We start from the raw sequence: 20377 nt of genomic DNA on the forward strand, positions 1-20377 counted from the left end.
CTGGCTTTCCATTTTGCTGCATAAGATTTGACTTACTTTATATCTTCCTTATGTAATTTCTTTAACTCTTGTGGACCTTTCCACTGACCACTGACCTCAAGTTTTTCTTGATCTTTCCTTATTGTTTCCTATGACTTAAATAGAATCTACCTCTCAAGATCCACAAAATGACCTCCTATAAATCAGGGTATCCACTCCTTCTCCAGGTGCTGGGGCTACCCAAGGGAGACACAGCATCTGTGGTCAGGGGCTTACACCCAGTGGAGAACACAGACACTGAGCAGTGAATTACCAGAGTATTGCATTACAGTGTGTCTGTAGTGACTTGTATGGGAGCATATAACATGAGTAAAGAGTGAGAGGTGATAGAAGAACAAGCTCAATAGGTGCTTTAAATGTCACGAGCACAATTATTTATATCTCAGAGGACCAGGGAGAATGCTTTGCTGTTCAGCCAGCACGTTTGTCTCATCTACACAGAACATTAAAACACTCCCAAGTCACCAAGTCTTGATAAAGTAGAAGACATATCATGACTTTTTAAAATTTAAAAAAAAAAAAAAAAAGTGTTCTGACCGAGCATCTTTCCCCATCACACAGAACTTTTGCTATTTCTGGCAGTTTATCACAGCAGAGGGCTCCAGATGTATGATAATCTCAATCCTTGCATATCACTGTTCATGTCCTCTACTAATATTTTAGTAGAAAGTAAAAGCATAGCTTCTGGTTAAGAAAGATGAAGGGATACTTAGAAATGGTTTTGCCCTCAGTGTCTCTGGGTAAGAGATACAGGCTAGCTTTTGGTAAAGACACAACATTAGTAGAAGGCTTGTTCTGGGCCAAGCGCATAGCAGTAACAGTATTAGTAACAGCCAACACTTAGGTGATATTTATTCTAGGTCAGGCATTACTCTCACAGTTTTGGTATATTAACTCATCAATCTTGACAGTGACCCTATCAGGTAGTTATTATAATATCCATGCTACAGATAAGAAAATACGCACCAAGAGGTTAATAAATTGCTGAAGGTTTTTTAGCCAGTAAATGGCAAACTTGGAATGCAGATCGCTTGGTCAGGCTCCCAAGTCTGTGTTCTTCATCACTGCGCTGTCCTGCTCTCTTCACAAACATTATCTCCAATCCACAAAACAACCTTTCGGAAGGTACTGTCTGTTTCACAGATGACAGAACTCACTTGCCAAGCCTGTAAAACGAGTCAGTAGCAAAAGCAGGATTTGAAGCTGGGAGTTTAACACATCTTCCTTACATTAAGTCGCCTTGCTTGATGAATTTCACAGGAGAGTATTGAATCTACACACATATTTAACAAGTAAGAAAGAAAACAGTGTTTGTTCATAGAAGTCTGAATAGTGACCAGATAATAGCAATAGTGAATGAGTTTGAGAGCCCTCTGTGTACCCAGCTTATGATGGGAAATACAGTAAAGCATTAAGACTAACGTGCAAGAAATAATGAGAAAACAGTATTATCCATTGAATTGGCCTGAATTATGTGCAGCCACTGTTGAGAGAAGAGAAAAAAGAATGTGGGTGAGAGTTGTCAGGGAAGATTCCTGACAGAGGTGGATTCAGGTGGAGCCTTGAAGACAGAATTGGGACGGAGCTAAAGAGAGGAGGATTTGGGGTGGAAGAGGAGGCCGAGTATGTAAGCTGCAGGTGTGGAGGCGTGGTGAGGACTCTCTGCTGGGGAGTCTGAGAAGTGAAGTTGGATCCTTGGAGAGCAGTGTTGTGAGCCTGGATGAAAGCATATAGAGCAGAGGGTGTATGTGAGAGCGCGAGGGGAGAGGGAGCCGTTAACAGAGAGTCTGCCCACAGAGTGGCAAGCGCATGGAGGGAAGCTGGACTTGTCCTTCCCTCTCCTGTGTGGTTCCCTCACCACTCACTGTGGGGACTGACCACCGCTTCCACATTTGTGTACTTCCCAGAGAAATGAAGGCGATCTCTTCCACCGACTGTGGCACATCATGAATGAAATCCTGGATCTGCGGCGGCAGGTGCTGGTGGGCCATCTGACCCACGACCGGATGAAGGATGTGAAGCGTCACATTACTGCCCGCCTGGACTGGGGCAATGAGTGAGTACCGTCCTCCGCAGTCGTGGGGGGGTCCCTGGTGACAGATGCCGCATAGGTGTGAGCCAGTGCACGGTAATATCTCCAGAACACATCAGATGGGGCTTTTTCAGTTTTATCCTTGTGGCGGCTTAGGGGAAGACTATCATTGATGGAGCTGAGAACCGTATCCTCTAGGGTTGGTGAGGGCACCAGGATGTTGTTTGTTCTCTAGTGCCCTGTGAGGTCAGGTAGCATGCACATGCTCACAGAATATGAAATGTTTACAGGGATCAACCGGATATGGCTTTTGCTCAATAGGTCTTATTTAAAAATAAGCTTTAGGTTTGGCATGTGTATTTGCTTTTAATATATATCCCTTCCGTATCATGGTAGTATGTCACCAGAGTAATCTGGAGGGAGACACTGATGCTAACACTGCCTATTAAAAGTCTTAAAACAGGTGCACCGGTGGGGCATTCATTATTGCCCCGATTCGATTCTACCTGTGTGTATGTATTGGCCCCTTTGAGGAGCTGCTTGGGAGAACTCGGAAAAAGCAGACCAAGATTTACTCTTAAATAAAACTGACTAATCTAAAATAACCGCCAAGCACTTTAGTAAATCTCATCACTTATAGCTCTGATCAAGGCTGATATTGTGCTAAGTATGAATGTTAATATGTGGGTGAGAAATTAGATACGCTTTGACTATGATCCTAGGCTTGTTGCAGGAAGTTAAAAGGTCCCTCAATGTCATGGTCATGTCCTCCCTTCCTTTCCTCTTCCAAATCCCCATTGGCTATTTGGACCTTCAGAGGATCTTAGGGCTACAGAATAAAAGAAAAGCTGGCAGAAAAGGAGAAAATGGCAGGACGTACACCACAGATAAATTCGCCTCTTATTGAGTCTGGAAAAACCGATTTGAAGCTAGAGCGCTGCTTCCTCTGACCGCAGGAAGTTGCTCTCTCAGAGCCACTTTTGATTCTGCTGAGACATGACATCTTCAGATAGGAGCACATGGACCTACTGACACATTTGAAGCCTCATGCTCACCCTGAGTACTTCTGCTATTTTGTTGAGTAAGATGCGCCATTCATCCTTTTACAGATGAGCAGTATGGTAACCCTAAATTGTTTACCTCTACGAGATTGATTCCTGTGGGGGAAAAAAAAAACAACCATAGGTGTGGAATGGCAACAGGACATTGGACTAGGAATGCTGCTTTTTTAAGACATGAGGCGAATTCCTGAGCCCTTCTTGACTTCACTTTCTTCACCTGTGGAAGGAGTACATTGAACTAGAGGAGGTCCACGGGCCCTTTCGGCTCCAGGGCAGTATGAGTCCAGTAGCATTTCCTGAGGAAGAAAACGTGGCAGCCCTTTGCACTGAGCCTCCAGTCTTGCTGTGTGAGATGAGGCAGGCCAGGCAGGGTGGATCTCAAGGCTGTTTGAAAGGGACCCATGCTATCTATCATGTGTTTCTTTTTCATTTTGATAAAAACTGAGTTTTCACTGATTTATATTGGCTCTTAGTCATTATGCTGGTCCTTGTTTAAAGACTAGTTTGTAAATAGGAAGAAAGTTGGATGAAGTAGCTTATCAAAAATAGCTTAGAAATATAGAGCAGGCAGAAAGATACTTTTTCAGTTTTAGGAAGGAAGATGATGACAGAGAGAAAAACATTAATTATGACTGAATCATGACTCATGTAAGTTCTAGCTTGTACTTTGGGCAGTTCTGTGGCTAATTTATGGTAAGTTGGTAAAACACTGATGCGTGAAAATGAACAATATAATTTATATAGCTCATCCTCAAATTCATGAATTTTCTGAGGTCTCATTTGGTTTTCTTTGACCCCTTAACTTAAAAACAACTTACAGCACACAGATTGTGCATTTACTGGATTCTTGTAAGTATAAATCAGTTTTCTTATTGAATAGTGCTAAACGGAAAGCAAATTCAGATAATTCTCTTGCATATTAAACTAGATCAGATTGTCCTGCAAAATTATCTGTCAGCATGTAGATCTCTGGATGGCCATGAATTAAGAACGTTCACTTTCAAGTTGTGTATCACACTGCTAAAGAGTAGTAAAGAGAAGCTGTCTGCGTGTGGGAAGCTTGGGAGGAAGAGGAGGAGGAGCTATTCTTTTTGTTCCTTAACAGAGCCGTGAAAAGAAGTATTCTCACCTGGAGGTGTCACACAGAGTTAAAATAATGGTACCTGTTTCTGTTCCCCATGGAGTCCTGTGCTGTCCTTTGACTTTTCCTGCTAAGATCATACAGAAGGGAGAATCTGTTCATCCTTCTTTCCTGATGTCCCAGAGCAGTGCAGTGACTGAAATGATAAAGAACGTGCCCCTCCCCTCCCTGCTCTGGTTTCCTGTATCCTGAGCATTTTCTCCTTTCTCATTTTACCTCATTTCTTCTTCCTGATATTAAAGCACAGCCCCGAACCTGTTCTGTGAGCTAGGAAAATCTCAAACACTGGGAGAGTTATCCTAAGGATATACCTAGGAGTTAACAAAACAAAATCGAAACGGAGGAAACTCTCTTCATACACCTAGGACCCAGGAAGCCAGCAGAAGTTGAACAATTAAAGCTTTAGGAGAGAGAGAGAGAGAGACTTGCAAGTTAAAGGCTCCTGGGGCCCCAAGCCCGGGAGGTTTCTGGACTTCACATCTGCCCCAGAACCTGTGCAGCTAGAGTTGGTCTTTACTCATTCTACAGAGATAGAGACCAGTTGCCCTTCATGTATCTTTTCTTCCTCGTGGCATATGGCTGATGCTCTGACTTTCTGTGTCCAAGTTCTCAAAGAAGGAATCCCATTGAAAGCCAAAATCTACTATTCCTGTTTAGACTGAGCATTTTCTATCAGCCACTCATAAGTTATTGGCCAGTCCATGGATTATATGTCCTTAGGTCAGGTGTGCCTATCTGTGGGCCAGTCAAGTGTGGCTCGGGAAGGGGAGATGGTCAGATGACTAGACTGCCTCAGTAATTCCTCATGCCTCCCAGGGTAGGACAGCTTCTCATAGAAGGAGCTGTGGGTAAGGTTGATGCCATGATTCATGTGTGGTTATATATCCTCTTTACTTTGCTTGATAATCTTTCCTCAGCAATATTGACCTGGTGTCAAATGATGTCTTATAATGTAGGGCAGTGGTTCTCTCTTGGGGGAGGGGACGAAGAATGGGGAACAGACCCTATTGGAATCCCTGGTGAGGTGGACCAAGGGGATGTAAAAGTCTGCTAGGGCTGCCATAACAAAATACCATAGAGTGGGTGGCTTAAACAACACATTTATTTTCTCACAGTTCTGGAGGCTGGAAGTCCATGATCAAGGTACCAGCGGAGGGCTCTCTTGCCGGCTTGCAGACAGCTGCCTTCTTACTGTGTCCTCACATGACCTTTCCTCTGTGCTTGCATGGAGATAGAGAAATCTCTGGGGTCTCTTCTTCTTCTTATAAGAACACCAGTTCTATTGGATTAGGGCCCCACCCTTTTGACCTCATGTAACCTCTATTACCTTATTATAGTCCCTATCCTCAAATATAGTCATGATGGGGTTGGCCATATTGGGTTTTGGGAGGGCACATTCAGTCCATAACAGGGAGACATGGGTACTTGGAGGGGAACAAATCACAGCACTCTTTGTGATTTGAAAGTTCAACAAAAATTAGAGAATGGAAGTGTGATTTTTAAGTTTCTCAAAGCGAAACATAATTGAAGAAAATTAAACTTTTCTCATGTCAAGGACAACTACTGCCATTAAGAACGTCACAGACATGTAATCTTCTTAAGAACAGCTGTCTCTCAGCCTGGCTCGGTCAGTGCCTGGCTTGAAGTCAGTGCTGAATCAATAAGTTCTACTTATGAAACCTCTAATGAAGTTTGGGAGAGGGTACAGAATTTCAGGATTTTTTTTTAATACACAAGTGAGAAAGCTGTGGTTTTATAACTGGAAATGCCATGGCAGAAGGCTTCCATGTTAGAAAAGGATGTGAAAGGGACACAGAAAAATTATCATCAGAGAATTACAGTGAGACCTGGAATGGGGTAACTGAGGGGAGTCTGGGAGAGAAACAGTATCTTGGCCTTGATCTACAGGGTGTCACAAAGACATCGTGACACCTTTGGGATGGCCATGGAAGGTTCAGGAGATGAAGAGAACGATACAACGTTGCTATCATTGTAGTCAAGTGGACACCCTGGAGAGGAGGATGTCACCAAGGTCACTAGAGGCGACGTGGTAGTTACACTGATTTTCCTCCGTCTGTGGTAGGACATCACAAATCAGTCACCATACTTGCTCCCACTGAGGCTGGATGTATAACCTTAGAACACTTCTCAGCACAGTAAGCCACATGTCAGTCGTGTCAATCCGACATAAGAGTTTAAACCGTTTCGCCACGCCAGGCCTAAAACTGTGCTACCTTAATTTCTGTCCCCTGCCTCTCCTAAGTTTCTCCTAATGACTGACCCCAGAACTCTCTAAGACTGAGGACTACACACACGTTGCCAGAGATTCACATTAGAAATGTGTTCCCTCTGGATATAACTAGGCATTTTAGTGCTACGTCAAAGCCTGCAGGCCAAACCTCCCTCTTCTCAACTCTGATTTCTAGAACAAAAGTATGTCTCGCTCTTGTTTCTACCCGAGTCCACGATGGAAGGGTTTCTGTGGTGATAGTTCTTGGGGCCTCCTGTGGCAGGGGCATGCCACCCCCAGTGCCTACCTATCCCCTCGATTTACCTGCCTTTGTCACTTTTCTCAAGTTAGGCCCGGTGTCCAGCCTAGTTATGTTGGCTACTCCAAATGTGGTAACCAGTTACTATAGGCAGAAAATAGAAGGATGGTGGGCGACATATCTAATTTCGAGGTGACACAGTAAAAATAGTGATCTTTAATATATTCTATAGAGATGGCTTTTTCCCCAAACTTTTGCCATGTGTTTTCTAGACAACTGGGACTGGACCTGGTGCCTAGGAAAGAGTATGCAATGGTAGATCCAGAGGACATCAGCATTACGGAGCTCTACCGACTGGTAGGTACAAGAAATCTTGGTTCACAGCCTCACTGCTAATTTTGTGGTTTCTATGGTGCTCTTCATACTTGATTGATTTTGTAAGAACAGGATGTTCCAAGTTTAATTTGGAGCAAGTAAAGAGAATTGAGAGCTGAGGTGACCGTGCCCCAAGTAAAAAACTGAGGTACTTTACCTGTTCCAGAATTATATGATGTGCTCTACTGTGCTCTCAAGTCTTAGATACTAGGAAGTAAATCCAAAGAAGTTTTAAGTTCTTTTGCACATCTTTGCACATTTTGTTAGTTTAGTGAAATGCCTACAAATCATACATATTTATCTGTTGTGTTCCAGGACAGTGTTGGAGCTAATGATATCCAGTCATTCTTCCCCAACATGTTTTACCCCCACTCCCTGCCCCCATTACCACTATCCGCAGAATCCATTGAAAGTGTCTCCTCCACTGTTTCCAACTGCTGATCTTACCCCACCCCTTCTAGACCCTAATCCATCCTCAGTGCTGAAGTCTGTTAATAATTCTAAGATATTTGATCGTATTGCCCATCACCTACGACTTGAGTTTTTTCCAAGTTACATGGTCAGTTAAATCTGGTCCAATCTGCCTTGTATTTAGCCTTGTATTCTTTTTTTTTTTTAAGATTTTATTTATTTATTTGACAGAGAGAGAGCACAAGTAAGCAGAGTGGCAGGCAGAGGGAGAGGGAGAGGGAGAAGCAGACTCCCCGCTGAGCATGGAGCCCAACATGGGGCTTGATCCCAGGACCCTGGGATTATGACTTGAGCCAAAAGCAGATGCTTAACCAACTGAGCCACCCAGGTGCCCCTAGCCTTATATCTTAATACTTGTATAAAAATTACCTAATTTCTTGTTATTAACTAAGCTCTTTTAAAACCCCAAATCAAAGAAGACTGTGGCCGGGAAGGGCTTTCAAAGGCCATTACGCCAGTGTAATTTTACTTTGATATGGTTTCTCATGTGTCTTACTACAATGTTCAAAGGAACAGCTCCTATGGTAAAGAGAAGACTCCTTTTTGGAAGATGCTGCCTCTTCCAAAGCGTACAATAGTCTTCATAGAATAGTGGGAAATTCTTGACCTGAGATGATCTGGATCTGAGAAATGTGGGGGAAAAAAATCATCACTAGGCCCATCAGAGCTTATGTCTGATTTTTAGAAAGCAGTTCTACCACTTTGGGTTTTTTTCCTTAGTCGCTGATCTGTTCAGATTATCTCTCTACACCTTATTTTGTCAGTTGGAATTAATTCTGCTTTTTGTAGAGAATTTCCTTCACATGGAGCTTCTTGAGAGTGATGTTTCATGTGGCACACCTTTGTGGCATCATTGCTAAGTAGATATTTGGCACATAGCAAAACCACAGTTAAATGTCAGTTGGAGGGAGGCAGAGAAGGAGGAAGGAAACAAAATAAAGAGTATTTCAAGTTCAAGTTATCCCTAATTCTTCGCTTGCATAACAAGTAAAATCTGTATAACTTATTTGCGAGTCACATCCTCTAGTGGAGCATCTTTATTGCAGTTACTTTATTTAACTCATTGAGCATCAAATGTGTCTCTCACTTCTTTAATCTCACTTGGTTGGAAGTTTCTTCAGGGTAGGCACTGTCTTATGCTTCCTCTATCATGCCCAAGGTAATCTTGTACAGTGCTTTATACTTAATAAGCAATCACTCAGTGTTTTTGAGGTCATCATGTTATTATGGAAAGACCATGGTTATAGATCCAAAAAACTAGATTTGAATTCCCTTTTCTCAGGTCTGTAGTCTTGAGCTTATCACTTAGTCTTTCAGAGCTTCACGTTCTTCCTCTGTTAAGTAAGGAAATAATTCTTACCATGTTTGTTAGGAAGATTAAATAAGAAATGCATGTAAATGACCTTTCCTTGGCAGTTAATGTTTGCAGAGCACCTAAGCATTCAGTTGATTTTCATTCCTTGCTCACCTTTGCTTCATCTTTATCAGAGAGGCAAGCGGCAAGAGTGATTGATACCTTATATGCTCAATCTTAAGATTAGATCTGGCTGTGTTCAATGAAATAAATAGTAGAAGCTTAGACATGATAGAAAGTTATTTCTTTCTCACAATATGCAAGCCAGGAGTCAGGAAGTTCTGGGCTTGTGTGTGGTTTCATGGTGTCGAAAGTGATAAGGCTCTTATTTTTCTGCCCAGTGGTACATGGTTTCCATCATCGAGGATACTTCCAAGTTTGATACAGCTGCAAGGGCTCTAGCCATTACATCTGCTCTTCAGCAGTAGGAAGAAGAAAGGTTCTTAGTTCAAAGACTTTAAGAGCTTTGCTAGAAATTCCACACAACATTTGCAGTTATATTTCATTGGCCAGAACATAGTCACATCCCTGTATTTAGCTAGGGATGGCATATACTTGATAAGCAACTAACAGTGTCTGACACAAATATATTTTAGTTTTTCTAGTTTGATTTTGTATGTGTGCAATTTTATCTTTGTTCTTTTCACCTAATGTCCTATATGGGATGCCAAATTGATTTCATCTTTTTCAACATTCTGATTTGTTTGTGATGGCCTCCTGGAGCGCCATGTTGATACAATTCTGGGGTCTCATCTGGGCTATGATTGATGAGCAATGGCTGTCACTGGTGCAGGGGACTACCACTGATGAGTAGTGACTGCCAGGCCAGGGTGTTTTCCATTTTTATAGCTCAAATCCTAGCCCAGAGTCTTCATTTCTGATTTTCCATGAAAATTTAATTTCTCCCTGTAGTGGTTGTATTTTATTGTTTGTAAAGCAAAGACAGTAGCCCAAGAAAAACCCAAATTATTATAAGCTTCAAAAGGATCAAAAGGATCCTTCAAAAGGATCTTCAAGGCAGGTTTCTGTTTATACCCTGGCCTAGCAATAATCAGATTGTCCATTGCTCTGGTCCTTTTCTCTGGGCAAATAAAAGTGACTGACTATATTGACTTCACCAGGGAGAGTTTGCAGGCACCACCTTCAATCCCTTGCTGTTGTCGTTGTTGTTGTTGTTTTGGTGTTTATCATCACTTACGGATCAAGGGCCATGGCATGCATGCCCCAGTAGAGGATGTTTGATTGATTGTTACCACTTGTTTGTTTGTTTGTTTTTATTGTGTCTTCTCCATGTCCTATTTGAAACAGATGTTTGTACATTGCTAAATCCATACTGCATCATTAGAAGAAGAAAAAAGTCTTGCTTTAGATTTTGGATAGCCCTGTTAGCAGATCTTTCTCACCTAATTATGTTCATCTAAGCAGTAAAACATGCTAAACCTCGCAGTGTTAACATATGTCCACTTGGAACGTTTGGTTTTCTGCCAAAGGCCAGATCCCAATCCTCCTATAAATAAAGAGAGCCTTAGCTAGATTCTCTGGTTATCTGTGTATACAGAATATCTTTTTATAAGCCTTCCTTGGCTTTATAAGATCATGTTAACTTCTTGCTTTGTGATCCTCAGTGGGTGGACCAGGGGTTCTCAAACAGAGAGCAGGGGACATTTGGCAATGTCTGGAGACATTTTTGGTTGTCACACTTGGGGGTGGGGTGGATGGGGGTGGAGAGAGGTGCTACTGGGTCTGGTGTATAGAAGCCAGAGAAAGCTGCTGAACATCCTACAAAACCCAGGAAAGTCCCCACAACAAAGAAGTATCCAGCCCAAATGATCAGTAGTGCTGAAGTGGAAAAGCTGTGGTATAGGTAATCCACACAGTAATTTATACATTATATGAGGATTAAAAATTTGCATCCCTTCAATAAATCTGTAGAATGAATCTGTTTCTTTTCCTCATCAAAGGTCTAGTTAAATTATAAGCACATTTAGAGTGGCTGGTAGGTGCCTTTGTAACCATAATTTATTTCACAGATAGATTTTTGTCTGTTTATTATAACTACCAAATTATAGCCCTTGAAGTGTGAACATGCCTTTTTGATTTTGTTTTTGTAATAATATTTTCACAGAGATATTTTATTTATTTATTTATTTATTTATTTATTTATTTATTTATTTATTTTAAAGATTTTATTTATTTATTCATGAGAGAGAGAGAGACAGAGGCAGAGGGAGAAGCAGGCTCCCCGCAGAGCAGGGAGCCCGATGCGGGACTCAATCCCAGGACCCTGGCATCATGACCTGGGCCGAAGGCAGACGCTTAACCGACTGAGCCACCCAGGCGTCCCTCACAGAGATATTTTTAGCAGTTCTCCATCGTAGTGAGTTAACAAGAGATAAACAAGTCATCATAACCTACTTACGTCCACATCTTTTCCAGACCTGGAAGAATGGTGGGTGAGGGAAGGGGAGATTTTGGTGCCGTTTGTGATGACTCATGTCGCATGTGCATAATCAGGGTAGAAGCAGACAGGCTTAGGACAGGCATGCATGCAAAGATTCAAGGTTCAAAGGCAGTAATTGTACAGAATATGCAACAATGCATTTTTCAGTCAGCTTTGATTTGCATGTCTCTGCATAGGATCTCAATCAATAGTTCTCAACCCTCATTGCACATTAGAATCACCTGGGGAGCTTTTAAAACTATCACTCTCTGGACCCCCATCCCCTAGAAATTCTAATTTAATTGTTCTGGGATAGGTCCTGGGCATAAGTATTTTTTAAAAGCTCTCCTGGTGATTCTAAAGTGCAGTCAAGGTTGAGAACCACTGATCTAGATATATTGAATTCCTTGCATGAGTAAAGGACCTTTTTTTTTTTTTTTGCTCCATTTTTAGTAAATGTCATGACTGATACTAGGAACTTTGCACTGTTTGAAATAAAGACCAGATGCCTCTTTGAGGTCCTTTATTTAAATAAGATTTTTATACCTGTTTTTCCCACTCTAGTCCTTAGTAGTCATTCATTTCTTCATAGTACTTTATGCTGTGTTACCCTAAACTTTTAAGTATATCCGTAATAAGTTAGCATTTTCAGAAAATAAAAAGCTTCTTTGTGAGTTAAAGAGATGTAGTTTTATGAACGTATGCTGCTTCTTTTGCTTTGGTAAAAAAGAAATTTTAAAAGCACAAAATAGAGCGACCTTCTCAGAAAACAAGGCAGAATTACACTTTTTTTTTGCCCCCTATAGTTAGAATATTTCTCTGCAGGAAGCTTTTTCTAGCAATTATCACTAACACATAACACAATGCTGAGGTGCACTTTACAAGAAAGTGTACTCTTCACTTTCGGAGAGAGATGTCCATTGTACCTGTTGAGTTTACAGTGATTACAGATGCATTTGCTTAATTGCATTTTTAACTGTTTACCTTTTGAGTAGTTTAAATTAAAAGATAAAAGCGTGAAAAATTCTGGTAATCTCATCCTGCTGCATTAAAACCGTAAATTTAGATGGTGTTTTTTTCCTTTCAAATCTTGGTCAGTCAGGAATTGTTGAACTAAGAAACATAAAAAAGATGGTTAATGTAGAAACAGGGTTATGTGCCTTGCCCCTAAGCCAAGGATATTACCCCATTACTGTGGGATTAATTCCTGAGCAATTTTTTTTTTAATTGTCTAGTGAGCCAAAAGAGGTGGCCATTAGTAATCTGTATTAGGAAAGCAAAAATACTCCTCATTCTTAGCACCTGTTCTGTGAATACACAGTCCTTGTGTATGTTTTCCCGGTGCTCTTACCCTGAATCACTTCTTGAAAGTGGTCCAAGAACTAGCTGGACCGTGCACTGTTTGTAACTGGTCCAAGTACAAAAGTGGTGAGTAAAGGTTTAGAAACCTTCGTAACATTCTAACATTACCATGACATTTTTATTGTCTGTTATGGAAATATCTGCCTATAGTAGATTAGGGGGAAGAACAACTTGGTTTTTTCCTGCACCTAGTTGAAAAAGCACTGTTCTAGATGGTTCATTGGTCCTGCTCCCTCTTTGGCTCTTGGCCAAAGTGTCCCTTTCTCAGGACACCTGCTCTGACTGTCCAGACACAAGTCAGATCACATCCTTCCAGATCCTCGTGATAATCTGGTTCTTCCCCTCCATTTGTCACAGTTGCCGTTTCCCGTCTGTATGTGGAATGATTTTGTTGATGTCTGCTCCCCCTGGTAGATAAGATCCATGAAGGTAGGGGCTATTTCTGTTTTTGCTCATCAGTGCATTCCCACTGCTTGGCACATAAGAGACACTTAACAAGTGTGTGTTGCCTGACTGATCACCCCCATGTTCTCTTAACCCTGGAACTATCGGTGGTTCCTTTCCTCCTTCAGCTTGTGTTAGTGCTCACTTCTGATCCTGCCTCCCAAGTGTAGCCTACGCTAGGCAGAAGTAAGATGGACATGGATGCTGTTCCTCAGCTTAGCCATCTCACTGGCTTCCCCAGTCTGCTGCCCTGTAGCTCCATGGCAAATTAGAAACATTTTATTGCTCTCATGATTGAATATCACTTGCCATAGTGTGTCTCAGAAAACTACCACAGTTCTGCAATTTAATATGCTTTAACAGGATGTTTAATTATGAAAAATGTGAAATCATCGCTGCATTGTTCAGCTACCATCAGTGAAATGACCAGATAAAATTTAGTCGGGTTTTTTAAAGGTAACTAATAATTTATTCTCACCCTGGAAGTTGATAAGGGAACAGTAGAATCTTTTGAACATCATGCTGCCTGAATCTACTCAGCAAGTGGTATCATTTTAACATTAATGATTTAAAACCAAAATCTTGGGGCACCTGGGTGGCTCAGTCAGTTAAGCATCTGACTCTTGATTTCAGCTCAGGTCATGATCTCAGGGTTGTGAGATGGAGCCCCACATTGGGCTCCATGCTGGGCGTGGAGCCTGCTTAAGATTCTCTCTCTCTCCCCCTCCCGCACCTCTCCCCCAATAAATAGATTAGATAGATAGATAGATAGATAGATAGATAGATAGATAGATAGATAGATAGACAGATAGATAAAACAAACCAAATTCTTAAAGCAAGATTCCTTGATAATCTGCAAACTTCATGGTTTCTTATTTTAGAAGTTGGAAGAAAATTTGGAATGTAACATCCAACCAGATGCCAAATCCACAGGAAAAAAAAAAGAAGATCCCACAGGACATCATAATCATACCATAGCTAACTAGTTTGTTGGATCCCATTGTTTTCTTCAGTCCATGCTGATCATGTTTTTGTTGGGGGGTGTTATTCAGATGGAGCACCGACATCGGAAGAAAGATACCCCAGTTCAGGCCAGCAATCACCACCTCTTTGTACAGATGAAGAGCCTCATGTGTTCCAACCTGGGGGAGGAGCTTGAGGTCATCTTCTCACTCTTTGACAGTAAAGAGAATCGACCAATCAGGTAACTGCATATGGAAACATGACTGGAATTTCTTAATGTTAGAATGGTGAGCATTTGTAATTGACAAGCTTTAGGATATATGACCTTGTATACTTTTCCTTTATGAGCTCATTTGTAGAACTATGTGAATTTCTAAACTGCCTACCCTCTGGAGGTTCCCGTGAAAGTTAAATGGGGTGATGCATACAGAAGTTCTTTGAAAAACTCAAAAGGGGTGTAGAACCATGATAATGATTACTAAATGAAAGTATGGGATTGATATCAGGTCTGTTATTTGAGTTACTTTGTATTGATAATGCAAGGAAGACATTATTTCTAAAGCCCCAAGTTGGTTTGCTTATCAAGGTCAACATGTTGTATTTTTCACATTTGTGGTAAACAATTGCATTATTTTTGTCCTCTGTGCATCAGATAATATCAAGAGAGGGGTAAGTACTTGGAAACCTTCCCATTAGAGTTTCAGAGCTGTGAAATGGTAAACTGTTTCACATATTTTTTTTTTCTTTCTCAGTTCTCAGAGTCTTCTCTTAGGGCAGGTTTTTAATATTTAGGAAAAACCTGTAGTGAATGTTTTGGTTGTTATTCAAAAGCCTCCACTCTTTATGTTTCAAAATTTTTTTTGTATTTGTTTTAAGGTTGAACACAATGCATACCACCTTTTACATTAAAAGATTTAAATTTAGATTTAAAATTGTATCACACAACTCTCACATGACCCAACTTCACTGTGTTTTACAAAATGATGCTTATTAAAATGCTGACAATTTTAAGCAACTCTGAGCCACATATATTGTTTCATAAACACAAAAAATTCTGGCTGGGTGATGGACAGTGGGGAGGGTATGTGCTGTGGTGAGTGCTGTGAATTGTGTAAGACTGATGAATCACAGACCTGTATCCCTGAAACAAATAATACATTATTATGTTAATTTAAAAAAAATTTAAAAAAATAAACACAAAATAATTCTGGAGTATTTCTCTCCTGGTTAAAAAATAAAAATACTTGTTTTCTCTAAGAAATATGTGTGAAGTTTATTTTTAAAGCATTTATAGCCATAAAATCTTCAGTGAATTAATTTCTGTGTTAATCATAACCTACTAGTAAGGGTACCTTCTATTCTTGACAAGTGGACTGAATCCACAGAATTTAAAGATAGTATTTTTGGATAGCAAGGACAGAATTTATAAGATGTGTAAATAACAATGATAATAGTTTCAAAATCTGCTTTATACACTTTTAAAGGAAATGAATCAGTAAGTTAGAAACACAAACCAGCAGTGCTAAAAAGGGAAGAAAATAAAGGCTTGAAAAATAGATCCAAATTGCAGCTTAGCACTTGCTTTAGAAATGTGAAAGATTATTTAGAGATAACACTTGCTAACATATTGAAATGTGTCTTAGAGAGCTTGGTTTCCAGGTAGTTTAACAAAAATTCCTCATACCATTGTCTATATAATATGTTGTCTCTAAAATATTTAACAAACTATAGGAAAAGTAAAAGGGAGAAATGAGGTCACTCTTCTACTCATTCCTGTTAAGCTAAGGTTTTGAAGACTATATAAATTCCCCTTTGCCACTAATGTTCACATTGTATCACCACAGGAGTGTGTTAATTTAGGATTAATATTAGCCGCTCTCTTAGTTTTGTCTTGTTATAAACATTTTGAAATTTCCTGAAACATCCTTTTAGGTTTTAAGCAACAGAGTTCCCCTTCTTTTATTCCTATGTACTTGATGAAAGTAGGAAAATAACCTGGGTGCATGATCCCCAAAATATGTTTTTGTGGTCCCCAAGTTCAGACCGGGAGCTGGACCTTTTTCCTGCTCTGTGACGTGGTTGGGCTCCTATAGGTTCCTGCCTCTCTCTTCTCCCTCCCCGTTTTCTTTGTCTTCCCCTCCCGCTTGCCTCTGTCACACACACTCCTCTGATAATCCACCTGATAAGTAGTGACCCTAGAAGAAATTAAGCCTAAATCCCTCTTCACTACTTCTGCACCCGTAATCACCGTAAAGATGATCAGCAAAAGAATAAGAATGAATATATATGCTTACGAGGTGATGGAACCGTGTCAGATTTATTTTCTTGATTTTCTGAGACCTTGGGCAACACAGTGATGATTCTTTTAGGGAGTTTTCAAAACCTTGCTGTGAGTAGCTTTGGTTCCATTGAGGGCACAGGGCAATATCACCATTACCTTTTAAAGAGGCCTTAGGATGTGCAGATCTGGAGACCAGACTTGATTCTGGTCTTTGCAGTTGACCTTTGCCGCCCCTGACCCCTTTACTTGCCTCTGTCTTTTCATTCATCCTGAAACTGGTGACAAATCTGGCTTCTCTCATTGCTCCCAGCCTACCACATGAGTGTAAAGTATTTGCATCTTTTCAGAAAAAGGTATTATAAAGGTAAAATATGATTTTGAGAAATTGTGTTTCTTCTTAGGCCCAACAGTGTGGGATGTATGGGTATTTTAAAATCAACTTACATTTCTCTTTTAAACTTTTTTTTTTTTTTTTTAGAAAATTTCAGATGTGTGAAAAGGTAGAATAGTATCATAAAGCTCACTGTACCAGCCTCCAGCTTCAACAGTGATCAGCTCAGACCTGGTCTTGTTTTAACCATACCCCTTTCCGGTCCTCCTCCTTGCCCCCAAGTTATTTGGAGGCAAATACCAGACATCCTATTTTCAAATGTAAATATTTTGGGGTATATCCCTAAAAAGGGGAATTCCAAAGAAATTACTGCCTAAGAAATTAATATTCCCTTCTGATCAAATATCCATCTCCTGCCAGTCTTCAGTTTTCCCATATTGACTCATATAACTTTACAAATTCCTTATCTGGAATCCTTATCTGGAGTTAGCACTTGTCTGGAACCCTTATCTGGAATCCCAAATTCCTTATTTGCAATCCTTACAAATTCCTTATCTGGACTCCCAGATAAGGAATTTGTGAATTATAAGATGTATTACAGCTGGTTGATAAGTTTCGCAAGTCACTTTTCAGCTAGTTTCCCTCCCTCTCTCCCTCTTAAATTTTCTCGTAATTACTTTGTTGAGGAATCTGATCATTTGATTTTTTTTTCCTGAGTTCCAAGTCCAGTCCAAACAATGTAAATCTGTAGACAAAAGATGGTATATTTAAGTGAATGCTTTTGTTGTTAAAGATCATGAGTGCTGTAATATACAAAAAATAAAACACATTCTAAGTGTAATATTTATAGCATTGATCCTGACCATTAATCACAAGAAGTTACCTTGTCCGGGTATAGGTAGAAGGGCCAACATGTGCACAGCGGGTGGAGGTACGATGAGGAGAGGTAGATGTTTGTTCCTCCCACAAGGCAGACAACTGGTTGGGACTTTTTTTTCTTTTTAACTTTCCTCTTCTAAGAAGCAAACAGCCAGTATTTTTTGTTTTTAAGATTTTATTTATTTATTTGACAGAGAGAGACACAGTGAGAGAGGGAACACAAGCAGGGGGAGTGGGAGAGGGAGAAGCAGGCCCCCGTGGAGCAGGGAGCCCTATGCGGGGCTCGATCCCAGGACCCTGGGATCATGACCTGAGCCGAAGGCAGACGCTTAACGACTGAGCCACCCAGGTGCCCCCAAACAGCCAATATTTACTGAGCACTAACCATTTTCCAGACTTCATTCTAAGTGCTTTAAAAATATCATCAGCACTAATATTATTGGTGAGAAAACCAAGGCACAGAAAGTTTGCATAGTCAAGCAGGATTTTACTGGCCAGAGTTAGACCTTCAGAGACTGGTAGTCTTAATAATAAGCTGTTATAAATTATTGGTAATGATAATACTAAACCTAACACAGGGCCACAGAAGTACTCTGTGCTACAGAAATTGGTTTTCTGAATTGAGTCCTTCTCAAGTACTGTAAGGAAAGCAAAGTATCATTGACTCTTACTTTGCGCCAGTGATAAGTAGCTTAGCAGTACTTGGAGATAGCAAATGCAAAAGGAAATAACATATGAAAATTGTCACCTCCTGGTTCACTCAATGGAACCATGACCCGCATGTGTCTCCTCAATACCAGGAAGGGTACGTTTTCCAACAACAAACTTAAATTGTCACTGAAGCTGGGTCGTACTTAGAAAGCCCATTAATTTTATCTCAAAACAATTTCTATCCGAAGGTGCCCCTGAATGTTAGGCCTCTGATGCAAGACAACTCTTGCTGTAAGTAATCGCAAAGACTTAGTCAACCTCTGACACCATCTTGCTCACATACACCTACCCTGTCCTTCTTTTCCAGCTTACCTTCCTCAGTTGTTTGTGTAACAGCACCAGCCCAGAGCCCCCTGCAGATAAAGCTACATTGGACTCAACTGTCAGGAAATACAACATACTTTAGTTTATCTGAGTTTTGTACGGTCTTGACATTTACATAATCAGTAGAAAAATGAGTTTGATAAATTAAGTTTTATATGAGTAAAGTGGTTTTCGAGAACATCTGTCTGGTTGAAAGTTTGTAATTTCCTCAGTCTACAAGGATATAGCTGGAAAAGTCAGGCAGTCATTTCCCTAGATACCATCCGTAATTTTATTTTGTTTTATTTTCTTCTTTTCTATTCTATTTATTTAACAAAGCACTTATATAATGCATATGATGTGCCAGGCACTGTTCTAAGCTCTTTTAAAAATATTTACTTATTTATCCCTTGTAACAACCCTATGAGGTAGGTACTATTACTCTCCCCACTTTTTATAGATGGGGAAACTGAGGCACAGAGTGATTTAATAGGTGACAGAGCTGGTATGTCGGGTGGCTGGTATTTTAACTTGCAGCCTCATCAGGTGTCAGTACTCTGAATCACTTTTCTACACCCATTCTCTTCATCTTTCGTACTTATCATATCCTGTTTTCGTCCTCAACCAAGTTTTATTCACCAGTGTGTGGTAAGGGGTTTGTTGAGGATTTGTTTTTTTAAGAAACCGGAATGGGAGAGAAAATGAGCTTGTTGACAGGAAGGATCTAGTAACAAAGGAGAGGCTGCACTCAGAGGACAGGGGAAGTCTTTGGTGGATCAGTATCCCTTCGGAGGCATGAGGAAATGGGCTTGAGACTGCAGGCGGGGAGATGAGCCAGGGGCCAGAGAAAGGGACAGGGTTGCGGAAGGATGTGGATGTGCATAAACTGAGCTATAGGATTGGGAATATCAGGAGGTTTTTTTTTAAATATGTATATATTCATATATATTTAATATATGCATATATTTATATATATGTCTCTCTCTCTATATATAAAGAAATCAAACTAGTTAACATTATATGCTACAATGTCTCCTTTGGCTTGCATTTAAAATTGGTTGTTGAACAGTTTGGTGACAGGAGTACTCCCGGTGTTTCCGTTTTCCACAGGCTGTACAGCTCTGCATGTGTGTACTCATTCATATCCTCCCTGTGTGGATATGTGTCAATTAATCTACAACAGACTATAAGTTATATGGGCCAATGAAAATGACATCGTTCACTGGCTGACTACTTCCCTTATAACTTTCATTACTTTGTTTACTGATGTATCCTAAGGCTTCATTAATTAAAGCTGTAAATTTGTTTCACGACTAATCTATTATTACTGTATTTCATTCTCATCAGAGAATTTATTTAATCGGACCTAAGTGCCACAAATGGGTACTTAGCTTAGTACAGGGCTGCTCATGCGTGCATGCTGCTGGCTTGGGCTTTTATTTGAGAAAATAGCAGCAGGGTAGTACTCCTGGAAAGTCTTATTCTGGTGATTCAATTCCAAAAGTCTTTTCATAGTAGTTAAATTCAGATAAAATTTATTTTCTGTCGGTACCTTATTTGCATTCTTTCCTGAAGTTATGTATTTTTCCTACCATCATACATGGTAGGAGAAATACATACAAAGTCTTCATTTTCTTTGAAATGCCCCATTTCCATGTAAATTTTATGTTGCCCACAATCACATTCTTTTTTAGTATATCA

General features: G+C 40.3%; 1 protein-coding gene across 6 annotated transcripts in view; it reads left to right on the plus strand.

Moving 5' to 3' along the window:
* DOCK4 (dedicator of cytokinesis 4) overlaps positions 1-20377 on the plus strand; it is a 417063-nt gene that overhangs the window by 192146 nt on the left and 204540 nt on the right. For all 6 annotated transcript variants that reach the window (XM_081800230.1, XM_081800232.1, XM_081800233.1 and 3 more), the window contains exons 6-8: positions 1947-2095; positions 7035-7119; positions 14261-14412. In XM_081800230.1, the coding sequence (XP_081656356.1) occupies positions 1947-2095; positions 7035-7119; positions 14261-14412 (386 nt within the window). The remainder of the gene's footprint in view (positions 1-1946; positions 2096-7034; positions 7120-14260; positions 14413-20377) is intronic.

The sequence above is a fragment of the Leptonychotes weddellii genome, chromosome 12 (genome assembly GCF_054177405.1).
Source record: "Leptonychotes weddellii isolate Sample4059 chromosome 12, ASM5417740v2, whole genome shotgun sequence".
Taxonomy (NCBI): Eukaryota; Metazoa; Chordata; class Mammalia; order Carnivora; family Phocidae; genus Leptonychotes; species Leptonychotes weddellii.